We start from the raw sequence: 17,355 nt of genomic DNA, 5'->3' as shown, positions 1-17,355 counted from the left end.
GAATAAGCAATGCTGTATTTAGATTTCAGTATTAATGTACTACTGGGTACAAACTTTTACGAGTTGTGAATATCATTATGTAATTTTCAAATTGACAACACATTTGAGTTGTGTTTGAAACTAAATTATTATGCTGGAATTGTGTAATATCCAGCAATAATTGGATATGCTAGTTATTTTACCCGGCAGTACCAGCTGTTAAAGTCATGTCGCGTGAGGCAATTTACAGGCAACCGTTTCCAGGCAATCAGGAAGTCCATTCGCATTTCAGTTTTCTCATCATTTTTCCTGGGGATAGTGAGTTAAATCTAGAAGAATGTCTCTTGTAATACTGAAGTGTTCCAATGCATACAGTGCCAGCTGCCTCAGAGTTGCCTGAAAATAATGCCCTGCCTGTGTCACATGGTCTTAAAGATACGAATTTATAAATTGTTTGTTATACCAAGTGTATGCTGTGTTGAAGCTAAGGGCATCACTAGTCTTGGTGCAAGATGTTATTACAGTGTTAGCTAAACCACGCACGCTAAACACTACATAATGCGGCTAAATGGGAATAACAACGTCTTGCACCAAGACTAGGGTAGCTCAGTCAAACCTCTCTGCAATGGGTAAAGTCAATAATAACACCTACTAAAATATTAACCATTTTGTATTGCGCCAAATATGCCCAAAAGATACAAGTTGTAAAGTTGTACTTTGTGCAGTATTTTATACAATCTAGATGAAATTTAAGCGATGGTATTATTCAAGTATGATGCTCTCTGTTAGGATAGTCCAGGCATTTAAAAATTGTTTTATTTGAAACAAATCATACCCTAAAATATCCTTGATGAAGTGGTTCTGGTTTTCCCTCCTGTTTAGTATGAGAGGGAAGGGAGAAACCCAGGATGGGGCCCCCCAAGGTTCCCCTCTCTGACCCTCTTTGTGGTTTTAACTAATAACACTCCTGTATGATTTGGATGCAAAGAACTGAAGGAATGTTTATTGTGTTCAGTTCAGTCATGAAATGATTGAACATTTCAGAAGTCTGCATTTTACAGATGTCTTTTTTATTCTTCACAGCAGTCTGGAAATTATCATGTTGTTAATCAATAAGAAAGAAGCCCTTGCTACCTTCAGCTACATTTTTTTAACCTGCAATTATCTAGACTTATCTAGACTTGTGGACAAGTCATTTGCCGCAACCTCTCTCGTAACTACTCTCACAAGACTGCTGCTCAGCACGAGACCACTGCTCTAGTGAAGGGCTAGCAAAAACATCAAAACCAGTATAATCTTGTGAGAGCACACGTCCACTGCAAAAAAAAACCTATTTAACAACTTGTCCACAAGTCTAGCAGTAAACCTGGGGTGGATTTTACAAAGTGTTAAGACTAGTCTTATCTAGAGTTAGGACTTGTTAAAACTTAGGACTAGCCTTAAGTTTGTAATTATCTCCTAGGACTAGTCCTTAGTTAGGACTAGTTTATAACTCTTTGTTAAATGGATCCCTGGTACCATACACTCTAGGTCATGCTCATTTGAAAATAGCAGTTTGCTGAAGCTGACTACTTTGCAACTGAGTTGGTCAGTCACCAAGTATTAAGAAATAAATTTCACTTTATATTTAAAGTAGAATGATACAGAGCATCACTGTAACTAGTTTTTGTAATTTCCTAAGATTCGGGCAAGTTGTGTATAAAGGCAAAGTGGCATTTGTAAATACTTTATTTGATCAACTTAGATTTCTCCTGTTGTTTTGTTAAAATTCTTTCAGCCTTTTTTTTTCTTTGAGCCACAAGTTGCCGATAAAGATCCTTCATTCTTTTTCTTTATTTCTGTCCTGTTGATTAATCCCGGTTTTGATACATTTTATTCTTTCATGATGCACTTATTTATAATCATTGTTAATTTTGTTGAAACAAAATTCATCTGCAAATGAAAACAGCAACAGTTTTCATTTGATTTTGAAGCATTTGATACTACTTATACATATAATACATTTGTACATTATGCATCTATAATTATTTCTAATATAAAAAACAAAACTTGTTTTTGTTTTTTTCTCGTAATAAGTAAATTCTGGGACAGAAATGACTTAGCTGTTTACCGAGCATATGTTGCACTTGTTCAATAAAACATAGACATTGAATCCCTTGTTTTTATTAATTCTTTCTTGCAGTCTTTTTGCAGTCTTTTTAGTTTTTGTTACTGATTGGTGTATATGCATAATTTTGAGAGAAAAAACACCACACCGTAAGATTTCCTCACTATAAGTTAATTATGCGAGCAAAATGTTAGTCCTTAGCAAAGTACTGCTTCACCAATTTTGTTTGACCAACCTTAACCAATGCAGTTCACTCGACCAACTCTTTAGTGTCGAGTGGTCGTGTGCCAGTCTACCTGTTGGCCACTACAATAGAGATGATTTTGCTATTAATTATGCAGTCTTTCCATCTTCGAGGTGGTCGTCCTCTGAGACTCTCGATTTCTACTTAGGAGCAGTAGGTTGATGGCATTCTCTGAACGAGGCCAACTTGAGTAGCATATATTTGTGATACTCTGTGATACCATGGAGGTAGAAATAGCTACCTCCATGGTGATACCGTACACAGAGTTATCTCTTCGTCTGGGTTTCATGTATGGTATTCTGATCTTGTCAAGTATGGATTGTGACCATTATATTTTTCTGAGGTACATCAATTCTTTTTATGAGCAGTGTTTTTATCCTGATTGAGAATCTGATGAGAACCCTTTCATTTTTTGCTCTTCTGTGCCAATATTTTTTAACGTTCAAGAACTTCTTCGTCTGCATGGCAAAGTTAATTGGACAATTTATTGCAGGTGTATTCCTTGAAAATCACACGACCATGGACTCTTTCGTGTAGATTTCTTAAAAATACATTGTGTCAGAGAGAGGGGGTGTGGGCATTTTGGGAGTTAAGTAACAGCATAAGAACAATGGTGATAATCACTTTTACATGCCCAAAAGGTTGAACCAATCAAAGTTACTGATTGTTCATGATAAAAGTAATAAATCATATGGCGCCCCCTTTTGGTCAACCACAAAGCCTTTGAATAGAATTTCGCGCGCTTGTTCTAGCAATGCAAACTAGTACAGTTTTAGCCCCAATCATAATGGTGTAGTTTCATCCGTATTGTCTTTCTTATTGCCTTTGTCATGCCCTTAATTAATTGTGTCTTAATCATAATGAAATACATTAAAGAAGTTTCATTACACATTGTTACTATTTGTAAACATACAAAGGTTGACTGGTTTCCAAGGATATGGTGATTTGCATATGAATTCTTGACCTGGAAAACCCATCAGCTTTCATCATGCCGCGGTCGCCCCATGCGTGGTATGTATATATAGCGCACATCAGCAGTGTGAACATCACTCACAAGGAAAAGTAGTCCCATGTAAACAAATTCCAACAACCCTCTTTATTTAAAGATATTTTGCTTTCAGGAATACGGGAACTTGCACAGATAACAGAATGAAAAGTGGTATAAAAATCCTTCATAAATGAGTCTTGATATGGGTCTTTATTGAATCGTGCAGTTTGTGAACAAAACAATAACACGGAAAGGGGGGGGGGGACCTATGGCGGATTAATCTCAGATTAATTATGTAAATTTCAGGTGTCATGGCTGCCATCACACTGAGGTCGGACTAGACGGTAGAACGACGATCACGAATGTTGTGTTAAATGATTTAATGAAGCTTTATTCTACGAATATTTCATCAATTGGGTGCCGAAAATGGGGTTCGTCTGGTAAGCTTGAAATATACCGAGATCAAGTGTGCGTGTTTACAATGTGAACGATGTGGGAGCGTTATTAAAATCTTGTATTATTATATTATATTTATAATATTTGTACTGTAGTAGTGTAGTTAGTTTAGAAGTCACCAGCGTAACGTTTACTCACTACGACACGAGAGTCGAGTACGATGTACGACCATGGAGGTAGAATATTTTTACTATTTTAACCTATCCGCCGTGGCAGCAAAGTCGGTCAGCAGACCATGGAAGGTAGAAGGCAGTTGATGTGCTAGTTGCGATAACGTAACCCTCCTTGTCGGGAGGAGGGTTACGTTATCGCAACTAATGATGTGCTCGAACTTGGAAATCCACAAAACTGCCGGGCTTGTGTAGCTTAACATTTGTACTGTCGACCAGCAGAAACGTTGGTCGTGTTTAAATTTAATGTTGTTAAATATTTATAAATAGATAATTTAATAAGGGAATCAATGTGTGATGAAGAGGTTTTCAACCAGTGGTTTAATCCCAACGAGGCCTGGCTCTTGATTTTACCAAAACTAAGTCGAGGTAAATTATGATTCCCATTCATAAATAGCCTACCTTTTCGGTCAAAAACGTCAACACTTTTTGGTCTTAAAGTAAAATAAATGCAAACATTATAATTGTTTAATGATTTCTTGGAAAAGTTTCCGTATGGCGCCACCACTTTTTCATTCGATATGAAATAATATAGTATCTAATTAACTTCAATGAGACATCCCTTTTTGTAAAAATTAGTGAAAAGGTGGTGGCGCCATACGGAAAGTTATCTGATTTCTTTAAACACAACACCCCTCCAGCTATGAAATGGTAAGGCCCTCGGGTAAACAACTCCTTATAAGAAAATTGCTGTGCGCGTCGCACGTATCGCGTGATGTGGCACAACTGTTTCAGCCGTTGCTCTCGACCAATAGGAATGAAGAAACTGTCTTATAAGAACAGGTGCAAGCTCTCGCGTGTCACGCCCATGTTTCAACACTTTTTACTGGTCATAAACAAAGGTTTATACACACCCACGTGACGCGCTCTCCACCAATAGGAATAGCTAAAATGTCTGAGGTATTTATGAATTATCAATTATAGTTAGGGCTAATGTTATGATGTGTGGGTTCCGAAGATCAGATTTGCAAGATAAGAACCAAAACGAGAAAAAAACTTCCTGAGTCATTACTCATGATAAAACAGATAAACATTTTTTAATTTAAAAACAAAAACAATACTTTTGATTGTACTCAAAATAACAAAGCTTGCATTTATGTGATGATTCAATTTACTCAGTTCTGTTTAATTTTATTGGAACAGTGATGATAGAGAATATTGATCTCATTTGTTTTTTGGGGGTGTTAAAAAAAATATTACAAGTCCTTCCTCGGAATTGAAAGTTAACTGACGTTTTTCGTTTTCACAAAGTTACACTTTCCTTTGCATATGAACACTGCGCCTTGAACACCCAGCAGGGTGGATACGTGCGCATTACAAGTCTTATTATTATTATTATTATTATTATTATTATTATTATATGGATGAGCAATCTGGCAATGGGCATGACTGAGTCCTTACCTACTTCTAGAAAAAACGTGAGCCATATGATTGAAAGGGGTCTAATATTATTTTGGGCCCCCTTAACACTATACGTTTTTAAAATCTGCGTTTATAGGTGAAAGTTTTACGACCGTTACCCATCAATACTGAAGTTTTCTTGGTATTACACGACCAAAACTTTCCCCACACACTCTGACTCAATATACATTCATAGTGCTTGAATTTCTTTTATGTTGAGTGAAATTAAAAATTAAAAAACATTGTCAAAAAGTAAATTTTCTACTCGTTACTTAATGTTGTTTTTCTGTCGCATTGCACTTTTTTTCGACTTCTCAATAGGTGCGTTCAATAAGCTTCCCAGGGTCGACCCCGAAGTGCTCACACGACTGAGCCCCTGACAAGGGCTAATGGAATGATCACACTCGCCCTCTCGTGGTGACGGCACGCACCTCAGGTCACCCCCAAGTGACCCACTTCATAAGCAGGGCACTAGGGGCTGACTCGGGTGAGCCCGGTCAAAGCTATTTGAGCGTACCAGGCCAGACCGGGGTCGGCCCAGGGAAGCTAAACGAACGCGCACCCAATATGTGCAAAGCTTTATGTTTTGGTCACCAAGTGCTGTACCCGTGGGCACCAGCCTACTAGATCGTCGACCTTCCGAGCCGTGGCCAAGTCGTGACTAAACCATTCTGTAAAAGGGGTGTTGCAAGGCAGTGCGTATGCTGTCCGTTTACAATGCCCGCCTTTCATGCAGCACTAAGCGTGCACACACTACCGCACTGCCTTGACAGTGTGCAACAACAAAAATGTTAATCATGAAAGAATTTTTTTTTCTCGATAAGCTGTACATTGAAGTTATATTTTAGGCAAAGTAAAATATATAACATGTTGCTCGTCCGGACTTCTTTTTTCTTTTCAAGATGGCAACCATGTCTAAGATGGCCGCCATATTGTATTTGAAGATGGTGTTATGGTTTTATGAGTAGGCTATGTTCTGTATTTTATGTCCTCAAATTTTGTGTGTGTTTCTGTGTCGATTTTGATACATTGTTATTCTTTCCAAAGAGTTATTCTTGCTTTTGCACCAAAGTTATTTTGTGTGTGTGTGTGTGGCATCACGTCCATGGTGCAAAGAACTGTGGCATGCAAACATGAAGGGCAAAACGTTTCAAAGTAACAAGTTTCTCATTATGCGTTGTGATAGCATTTTTTTGTAGGCCTACAAATAAGAAAGATGATGAAATTGCTAAATAAAATTGAAGGGTACATTTGAAACAAATAACAAAAAAATCTGTGGGGCCACCAAAATTGAGGCGGGCGGGGATGAGCAACATGTTATTTATTTTACTTGGCCTTAGGCCAAATAGTAAGGAAAATTCCTTATCCGACTACCACAAACTTTAAAGTTCAGAATTACCATAGATGCTTATTTAACCCGTGATGTTTTTCGCTCATAATGAATGAAAAAGCAGCTGTTGAATTTTGCATCTTTCCCAGGTCCTCTACCAGGACACTTCATACCTGGCCCAATTTCACTGCTTACCATAAGCAAAGAATTGGCGCTTGCGGAAGCAGGGAATTCTGCTCTGCACTCTTGTCAAGCGTATTTTATGGTTAAGCGGGTTACATGTATTTTGTCTTGTGCGCATGCATACTCCACATTGCTAAGCATTCCTCGCTTACACAGCTAGCACAGGAATTCGGCGCTTGCTCTGCAAACTGTGGAGATTTGTGATCATAAGCGTGGAATTCGGTGGTAAGAGCCATAACATTGCATTCTCTGTGTCGGATAAATTAGGATCAGCAACTAGTTGGGATAATCATATAACCCTCCATCCTCTCTCTGGTGTGCGACTTGTTTTTCCTCTGCTTTGCCCTTGAACATTTCCTTACTTGAACATGTTACATTTGTACAATTTCCCCCTTCCCAGACCCAATTTGAATTTTTTTTTAATATGCATCAGTGTTTTGTTTTTTATCCCATGCAGATATGTGGTGAGTCAGCCAATTGGATTGGATACTATAGAAGTGTAGATGATGTGAGCAACATTGAACACCTATGAAGTACTTCAACAACAACAGAGCACTCCTTCTCAAGTGGTACAAACGGTACACATGATGACCTGACTTAACCCTCGGCAAACAACAGAACCAGGCATCCTCACATTATGTTTTATGTTACTCAAGCCATGGAGCCATGTAATTATACTTGAGAAAATATAAAAAAGACTATACATCGTCGGAGTGCTCTTGTACTGAGCCCACTGCTGTACGGGTATCAAGCTGACTTCTTGAAAGCTTCTGAGTGACGGGTAACAGAACTTACCATCATGGACAAGTATGAAAAATTGAACAAGATTGGTGAGGGTTCATATGGGGTGGTTTTCAAATGTCGGAATAGAGACACGGAGGAGATTGTTGCCATCAAGCGGTTTGTGGAGTCCGAGGACGACCCATCGATAAAGAAGATTGCCCTGAGAGAAATAAGAATGTTAAAGGTAAGTTGAGGGTCTAGAATGTATATGTAGCCATCATTAATTGATAATCAATACTGTACATGTTTGTTGGAATGCCGCTCAGGAATATTGATTTTTTTTTCTACTGAGCAGTTTTGAAGAGATGTTGCAGTGGAAACGCTTGACACACTTTCCTTTGTGCATTGGCAGCTTGCAATATGCACACATTTGTGACTGTTGAATATTTATTGTAATGAGGAATGTGTTGAGAATTTCATTTTTGAGTAAATTCATATTGGGCTAAGCCCAGCAAGCAAATCTCAAATCTCAACAATTGAAGAAAAAAAAATTAGAAATATGATCATATGACCTTCCTGGACGATATAATGTAGAATTTGATGAACTTGACACTAAATTTTACGGCCCGTTTTTGAAAACATAAACATTAGAAAAACGACGCCGTCTGGGCGGAGCCTAATGGATCGATCTATTCTAAGTCATGCACATTTTTGTATAGCCGTTTGCAGCTGCTATGTAAGGCCAAATAAAAAAAATACCAGTTGATCGTCTGGATTTTTCAAAAAAATAGGAGGATGAGGGCCTTTTTATGTATTATTTATTATTTTGTTTCAAGATGGCCGCTTAGTATTTCAAATCAAACAGGCCACCAATTCATCAGTTTGAACCCACCACAAACTTATTTTATATCTATTTGTAGCATGAGGACCCGGGTTAACACTATTTGCTGGTAGGCATTCACTAATATTGTTTTATGAAACAGATGGTCACATGTGTTCGAGAGCATCACGTTAGATTCGGGAAAAGCTCCTAGGCCAGTCCTTAGTCCTTTTGAAAAGATGGATTAAAGCAAAAACGATTAAAAAAAATAATATTTTTTAACAAAAATCGAAAAATAATAAATAGTTTTAAAGAAAATGATGCGGCCCCAAAAAAGGATGCTGGGGGGAACGATTAAGTGTTTTTTGTTTTGTTTTTGCCTTTTAGAAGATCCTAAAGAGTTTCACATGACAAGTTGACAGTTCATGATGAAGCTAGGGCCAAGTTTCATAAAGCTGTATATTACAAAAAAAATTGCTTCGCAATGAAAATTATTGCTAAGCAGACTCAGGTTACCATGCAAAATACCTTGTAATTGTAATGTGTATTGTTGTGATTGGTTCGCTGTTAATTTCTGCTCAGCAGAAAATACATTTTCGCAGTGCCCCAGTGGTCTAACTCCCCATCACTTAACCATGATAGTTGGTTAAATGTAGTTTGTACTGTACACACATGTTTACTTGGAAAGGAAAATGCATTCATTCTCTTATTTAACTAATGGGGGGCTGACAGTTTTGAAGAAAGAAGTATGAACCAGTTGAGCTGGCTGTAGAGCTACTTGGTTTACCAATAAGGATGCAAATAGAGTCTTTTCTATAGACTGGTGAGGACTATGTACAATGTATGAGACCAACACATCTGGCTGTAGTGTTTATTATTGGATCAATAAAGTGTCCGGAATTTAATCGTTGCCTTAAGTACGTGAGAAAATTTTGAAGGGGCGCCATTGCCAAGACCAGGGACAACAAGAGGCCATGTCCTCTTCTCCTGTGTTATTCCAGGCCTGCATAAGACTGGAGTAGTGTCGTGTCTAATAGTAATAATGTAGAAAGACCACAAGGCAGTGTAGTACACGCTTCATCGGATAAGCACTGTAATCTATCCGATCTAACTCAAAGGTCACAAATGTTATATTTGATATTTTGTTGCTAGCTATGATAGACTGACCGTAGTTTGCAGTGCACTTCACTTTCTATGAGATGCACTTGGCTATGATTATTACTCTGTACATGTACACATTGTATGCTTAGACAGCATCTTCCCAAGGATCTTTGGTCAGCATGTCACCTCATCCTTGAGATGTTTGGATGTTGCCATGGCCACGGTATCAGAAGATATCAACATTGAGTAGGTGTCACTGGCCTTGTGTTGTCTGTATGATTCCATGAAAAAATGGAACGTAATGATGTAAAATAAATGCAGTGTTTACTGCATTTAATGGAAGAATTAAGAATTAACAGTTATCACTTCTGCAGTGGTTCTGCGCAATTCATACTACAATGTATCAGACAAACACAAAACAAATTTGACGTACACATATAGTAGATATTTGTTTATCTTGCCTAATTAATAATGAAAAACGAGGATGAAATCGTGTTCCTAAAATTTTCTATTGAACATTTTAAATTATAAGAAACTCTTGATTGAAAGGTAAATCTGCAATTTTCCCACAGGATATTCACAGAAAGCTATAAATGTTTGTTTTAAATGAGAGACTGTGCAATGGGGTTAAATATTCAAGACTGCACTTGCCTTGGCTTGTAATTTGTAAATTTCGAGACTCAACTTTCAGAGATATCAACCTCAACCTGTATGATGCCTACCAGTGTATTTATAGCAAGAACCAATCACATTTTAGGAATACAAATATTGGATAGATTTTAAGGCAATGGTTTATACCTGATTGTTTGCAAAAAAAAGTATTCTTTCAACGTTTTTCAGCAAGTGACAAAATTAAAACGAACAATTCTGCAGTGATAGTGTAATAAATTTTTTTCCAGTTAAGTTATTTCTGAGCTGCAAATCCCCATCATTCATAGGGATTCACAGTAACAGAAATGGGCTTGATGGGAAACAAGAAAACCCTTCAGTAGCTTGGTTTGTACTGTACATCACTTGTTCCTTTTGCACCATACAGTACTACGTGTTTAACAAAGCACTTTGTATTGTATTGTTTTGTGTTACTTGCACACAGTACTATGTAACTAACTGCTTGAAGCTATATATGAGAAGCGCTTAAAACTCCATACAAATTTGGCTTTCAACAGTTAAGATACTTAGTTTAGGGTAACTTCGTCATCAGGATTTATGTAAATGTTGTTTGCTATGGAAAGTATTCCCTGTTAATACACAACAGAAGATAGATGTTTACTCCGTGTAACCATAACAAAGCTTGTCACACCTGGACACATTCCCAATGGGCAATGTTGACTTTGTGATTCCCGATATTGTACATACAGTATGCATGCACAATGATCTGCATACACTACAGTACTGTAGGAGCTTGTACATGTTATGTAGGAACTTATTTCCCTCTATCTATGGTTAGAAGATTGGGTACATTTTTAAGTACAAATTATACGCTGTTGCAAATGAAAATTTTACATACATTGTGTAGCCTTATCAGTTAATATAATGAAATAAAGTATTTAATATTTAATATTTACTATAATGAAACAGCTTTTGATTTAAATACATTAAAGGTATTTTTATTGTGTACAATTTTATTAATTTTTGTTAATTGCGTTACTATTTATTTATTTAATTACACATCCAACAGCACAATTAATAGTGGTCCACTTGTCAATTTTTTTATTAAAAATACCCAGTGACTAGTAGGTGTAACCCCCCCCCAAGTGGTCTGTCTGGCTAGTTCAGTGTTGAAAAATGACAAACTAACTGGTCTTACTAGTCAGTACAAAAGGTTTAAGAACAAATTTTGTTTGCACCAATAGAGGATGAATAGGAAACAAGAAGAAATGTTATAATCTTGCCAAATATGAAACTACTACTAGTCAATGGGGTGCACAGTCTGAACGTGCAGATTGGTACATCATCAGACTTTTTGGTTTTGTTATAGATTGTATAATATCAATGTTCAGGGCCACTTTCCATGGGAAAGGCTTTCAAATTTCAAAAGCCTCCATGAGACTCCATCAAAAAGTCTATGGGAAATTTATGAGGCTAAATTCAACGAATCAGTGCTACTGCAGTACCAACCCAATTTAGGGAAACAGCGTTTTAAAATAGGTTAATTGTATCCCAAAAGCATTATAACAGTGTTCCTCCTCATCAGTGGTGCACTGACCGAATGCTCTGGCAATGTTTTAAAAAACAATGAAAACTGCAACTAGGAACTCCAACTTAAACATATTTATTAGCATTTCAGAATATTGCAGGGGAAAACACAAAATGATCACAAACTCTCATTAATGTGTTTGACTGAGCGCCTGACAGCAGCCACTCAAATCAGCTCTGTGTTTGTTTGCTAATTTCTTAGTATATTGCTCAATTTGTGTTCTTATTTTTATACAACTGGATTTGTTACTACACCTGGAATCTACAGGACCTTGTCTGTGTATCCTGGAGTCATCTGAATTGTGAAAATAGTGTTTTTCTGTTGGAATTTTTCACTGTCTCAGTTGAGAATTCTGGTGTATAAAGCTTACACACACTTAGGTGGCTGCATCCTGTGCAGTCATCCACCTAGTCCATGGACATTGTTCGCCCATCTGGGGACAATGGAGGTAAGTATCCTTTTCATTCTCTCTCTGCTTGCTAGACCATTGTACTGTACTGACTCATCTGTGGTCAGCTTTGTTCCATCAGCATCAATTGTGTCTGATGCTTACATTCTGCCAAAGACACATCTAGGGTTCATCCAGCGTCGTAAATATCTGAAATGCCCTATTTCTTACTATGACAACTCCCCAGCCACTTTTCATTTGGAAATTGTGATTTTTGGTGACATTGCTGTAAATCCCGGCCCTGAAGGTGTCAATAACTCAAACTCAGCAGAAGCTAGTCCAAACTCTGCAAATTCCTACTCACGAAACAAGCTTCTCAGTCTCCGTTATGCCCCATCCACACGTGCTACAACTCTGCTGCCTTCCTGTACATTATCATTACAGAACCTTGGCCTTTTTGTAAATCCCAGCACTGTTTACCGACCTACACATCGTGGTAAAAAAGCTGGTCGCCGTAGAACTGTTCATAAACCCCCCGTACCCGAAGTTACACTCCCATCTGTTCCAGTACCAGTGACTCCAGCCAAATCTCAACTCAGCCTTTGTGTTATAAACACACAGTCCATCTGTAACAAGTATGACGATTTTGCTGATTTTGTTCTGCAAAAAGATCTGGACTTTGTTGCCGTTTCAGAAACATGGCTGAGACCAGACGACAACTTAACATGTCGTCAGTGTACCCCTGCAGGCTACTACTTTCATCACATCCCAAGACCTCACAAGACTGGTGGAGGAGTTGCAATACTGTACAGATCTACTTTATCCGTCTCTGTGAAAAGTAATGACGTCCAGTACACAACTTTTGAATCTCTTCATGCTGAAGTTTCCGGAAACTCTAAATCTGTTCGCCTTGTCATTGTATACAGACCTGAAAGAGATTCAAACGGCCAACATGTGACTTTCTCAAGTTTTCTAAGGGAGTTTGAGAATTTGATTTTGGAATATCTGCTTCACCCATCGGAAATCATCATCACAGGCGACTTTAACATTCATGTTGATGACATCCACAACACCAATGCAAACCAGTTTAAGCATCTACTTCAGGCTTTTGGTCTTACCCAGCATATCAAGGAGCCGACTCATCATCTCGGTCATTGCCTAGACCTTGTCATAACTCGTGAAATCTCCCCACCAATTGTCTCAAACTTTGTTATTCTACCTGGATTATCAGACCATTATGCAGTCATGTGTAACTTGAGTCTGTGCAAGCCCAAAGTCCCGACCGTTACTATAAAGAGCCGACAATGGAAACATGTGAATCCTACCGAAGTGTTCCGCGACATAGGCTCCCATTTAGCAAATCTAGAAGTTGATCACGACTGCTTGGATTCCTATGTCAGCCAATATGAGAGCACAGTCAGTGACATCTTGGATAAATACGCACCTTGGAAAACGAGATCAGTCAAGGTCCGAACTGAAGTCTCCTGGTTCAATGATGATATTCGTACAGCGAGAAAGATCTGTCGTCAACTGGAGCGGAAGTGGCGGAAAAATGGCAAATTGGCAATTCAACGACAAGAATATCGCAACCAATGTAAAGTAGTTAGGAATTTGATCAACCAGGCAAAGATCATCCATTATTCATCTCAAGTACAAGAATCCTCAGGAGATCAAAAGAAGCTTTTCAAGATAATTGGTAAGTTGTTGCTCAAACCCAAAACCCCTGTCCTTCCATCCACTTACAATGACCAGAACTTAGCAAATGAGTTCCAGAAATTCTTTGTCACCAAGATTTCAGACATCCGCTCATCATTTTCATCAGTCCCTTACAACGTGCCGCAGACATTGCCACAACTTCAACCAGAGTGTAGACTATCTGTGTTTGAGCCTGCGACTGTTGCTGAGATTCAAAGGGTTATTATGAAATCTCCTTCAAAATCCTGTGAGCTGGATCCAGTGTCAACATCCATGATAAAGCAAAACATCGATATTTTTGTACCCTACATCACTAAGCTTGTAAACGAATCCCTCAGTTCCGGTTGTTTCCCCGATAGCCTCAAAGTTTCCTACATCAGGCCGCTCATCAAGAAACCAAACCTGGACAAGGAGATATTCAAAAACTACAGACCGGTTGCAAACTTAAAATATCTTGGAAAAGTCATCGAACGAGTAGTTTCATCACGTATTTCTGATCACATTCATACTTTCAACCTGTCCGACGTGTTCCAGTCAGCATACAAGCCTTTCCATGGGACCGAGGCTGCACTAGTCCGTGTGAGCAACGATATTCTCTCTGCAATGGACAATGGTAACCTAACAGCACTAGTCCTGCTAGACTTGAGTGCTGCTTTTGACACTGTCGATCACAACATCCTTCTCTCTCGGCTCCAGAATCACCTTGGCATAGAGGACACAGCCCTAGCATGGTGCAAATCGTATCTCTACAATAGAACTCAGCATGTATGTATTGGCACCGCGATATCCGACCCTGTTGTTTTGAACTACTCTGTGCCACAGGGGTCGGTACTCGGCCCGCAGTGGTTTACGCTATACACTTTACCGATTCGTGACATCATCCTGAAATTTAATCTGAATTACCATGTGTACGCAGACGACACTCAGCTATACATCACGTTTAAATCTTCTCAAGAAAACGCCAATGCATCTATTGCAAGACTTGAGAAATGCATCCAAGAGATTCGACGTTGGACACAACAAAACTTCCTGAAGTTAAATGATGATAAGACAGAGTTCCTTCTATTTGGGTCACGTCAACAGTTAACTAAGGTTTCAGTGCCATACATCTCCATCGGTGATGCTCGGATAGCTCCCTCGCTGAAAGCTCGGAACTTAGGTGTTATTTTTGATTCATCGATGACACTTCAGCCACACATCAACAACATTGTTCGTTTATCATCATATCACATCAGGAATATAGGTAAGATTCGCAAGTACTTGGACAAAAGTGCCACTGAAAAGGTCATTCACGCATTTGTTACTTCTCGTCTTGACAACGGCAATGCTCTTCTCTACAGTCTTCCTAACAACCAGATTTCCCGACTTCAACGGCTCCAAAATACTGCTGCCCGCATTGTGACACTGTCTAGAAAATCCTGTTCTATCACCCCCATTCTGAAACAACTACACTGGCTCCCTATCTCTCAACGAATCATCTTCAAGCTGATGCTCATTGTCCACAAAGCTCTTAATGGCAAGGCTCCCCACTATATTTCTGAACTGCTTCAAGTTTACACTCCATCAAGGAATCTTCGATCAAGTTCTATGCTTCTCCTCATTGAACCCAAGTCTCGACACTCATGGGGTGACAGGTCTTTTTCTTCAGCCGCGCCACGCATCTGGAACTCTCTACCACTTAATCTTCGATCTTGTCTTTGTACTGCAAAATTCAAGTCTCTTCTCAAAACTTATCTTATGTCACAGGTTTTCAATGACTAATTTTGTTGTGTCTGTTTTTTCTTTGTGTTGTGTTTTGTTTTTGTTTTGTTTTTGGTTTTACTGCGCCTTGAACACCCAGCAGGGTGGATATGTGCGCATTACAAGTCTTATTATTATTATTATTATTCTCATTTCAGATAGTAGTTCAAAAGCAACTTCCGCATTTATTAAATGTTCCTACGACTTATATTAAAGGAACACGTTGCCTTGGATCGGACGAGTTGGTCAAAACAAAAGCGTTTGTAACCGTTTTTTATAAAATGCATATGGTTGGAAAGATGTTTTAAAAGTAGAATACAATGATCTACACAAGCTTGCCTCGAAATTGCGTGGTTTTCCTTCTACTGTGCGAACTGACATGGTCGGCCATTTATGGGGGTCAAAATTTTGACCCCCATAAATGGCCGACGTGTTAGTCGACGAGGTAAAAGGAAAATCATGCAATTTCGAGGCATGTTTGTGTGGATCATTATATTCTACTTTTACAACATCTTTCTACCCATATGCATTTTATAAAAAACGGTTACAAACGCTCTTCAAAGACCAACTCGACCGATCCAAGGCAACGTGTTCCTTTAACCCATTTCACCTGGCGTCATCATCAGAATAATCTTGGATGCACCATTTTGGTGGTCAATGACAACGTGTGTTATTCAGTGAAGTGCGCATTTTTAGGTGACGCCTATTGATCACCGACAAGCCTATTGATCACCAACATGGTGAGCGTGGCATCAGCCGCCGCGTGTGACGCGCGTGCAAGGGGTCAATACATCATGGATATAATACAACTTTAATATACATTGATTTTGTTTCTTTTCATTTCTTTGCAGCAACTGAAACACAGGAATTTAGTCAATTTACTGGAGGTATTTAGGCGGAAGAGAAAACTTCATTTGGTTTTTGAGTACTGTGAAAAGACTCTCTTGAATTCCCTGGATGAATATGCCAAAGGGTAAGTCCACATTTTTGTTGGGGAAAAAAGGAATTTTCTTAAGAGCCCAAGCTTGCATAAGGTTCAAAGCTCTATTATTGATGTTGGTTGGTTTATTAAAAATCAAATATTGCAGCCCAAGAAAATACATCACAGATTATAAACTGCAAGCAAAATCTAGCTTTTAAAAGAATAAAAGTTTACATATGGGATTAAGAAAAAATAGTAATCTAAAATACACAAATGATATTAGCAAGATAAAATCATTAAAAATACAAGCCAAAAATAGAACCAAATAGAAAATTCAATGATTGATCAAATTAACTAGGGAGGGAATGTAGCGGTAGCTGCTTTCGAAGTGATTTGTCCTGCATTTATTGAAGTTTCTTAAGTTGTTATTTCAAGGGGGGGGGGGGGGGGGGGGTGTCGGTCAGTGTCTATAGTTGTCAGAGTTTAGAAGTGATGTACCACAGGGCTCAATATAGACATTAGACCACTGATTTCAGTGTTGGGCCAGTAAGCTCAAGACAGGACAAGTGAAGTCCGGTGGACTTGTTCTTTTTCGATTCAACATCTTTCTTTCAAGAGAAAGATGTTCAAATGTTGAATTTGAGTCTCACAAATATCTTTCAACCCTGCTGAGTAACACCCATAAAACAGCAGAGATCATCTTGTCTTGGTGTTTTGTTTAAAAAGTTAAGATGATAAACCATTTCAAAAATTCATTTTTATTCCAGTCTCTTTCCAATTTGATTCTGGTCTTGCAAATAAAAATCCCGGTCCAGTAAAGTTTCTTTTCCACAAGCCCTGCAGTCTCGTGGATTTTTCTCTCCAAATTCAAGCCCTGTTACCATAGCTAGAAAAGAGCTTGGAAATCATCT

At 38.5% G+C, this 17,355-nt stretch overlaps 1 protein-coding gene across 1 annotated transcript in view; it reads left to right on the top strand.

Moving 5' to 3' along the window:
* Positions 1 to 3,623: 3,623 nt before the first annotated feature.
* Positions 3,624 to 17,355, top strand: part of LOC139948161 (cyclin-dependent kinase-like 1) — a 32,006-nt gene continuing 18,274 nt past the window's right edge. The window contains exons 1-3 of the mRNA XM_071946222.1: positions 3,624 to 3,758; positions 7,316 to 7,825; positions 16,374 to 16,495. Coding sequence (XP_071802323.1) covers positions 7,658 to 7,825; positions 16,374 to 16,495 — 290 coding nt within the window. The 5' untranslated portion in view covers positions 3,624 to 3,758; positions 7,316 to 7,657. The remainder of the gene's footprint in view (positions 3,759 to 7,315; positions 7,826 to 16,373; positions 16,496 to 17,355) is intronic.

This window comes from Asterias amurensis, chromosome 1 (assembly GCF_032118995.1).
Source record: "Asterias amurensis chromosome 1, ASM3211899v1".
Classification (NCBI taxonomy): domain Eukaryota; kingdom Metazoa; phylum Echinodermata; class Asteroidea; order Forcipulatida; family Asteriidae; genus Asterias; species Asterias amurensis.
Note: the sequence above shows the minus strand (reverse complement) of the source record. Positions and strands in the feature narration are given on the sequence as shown.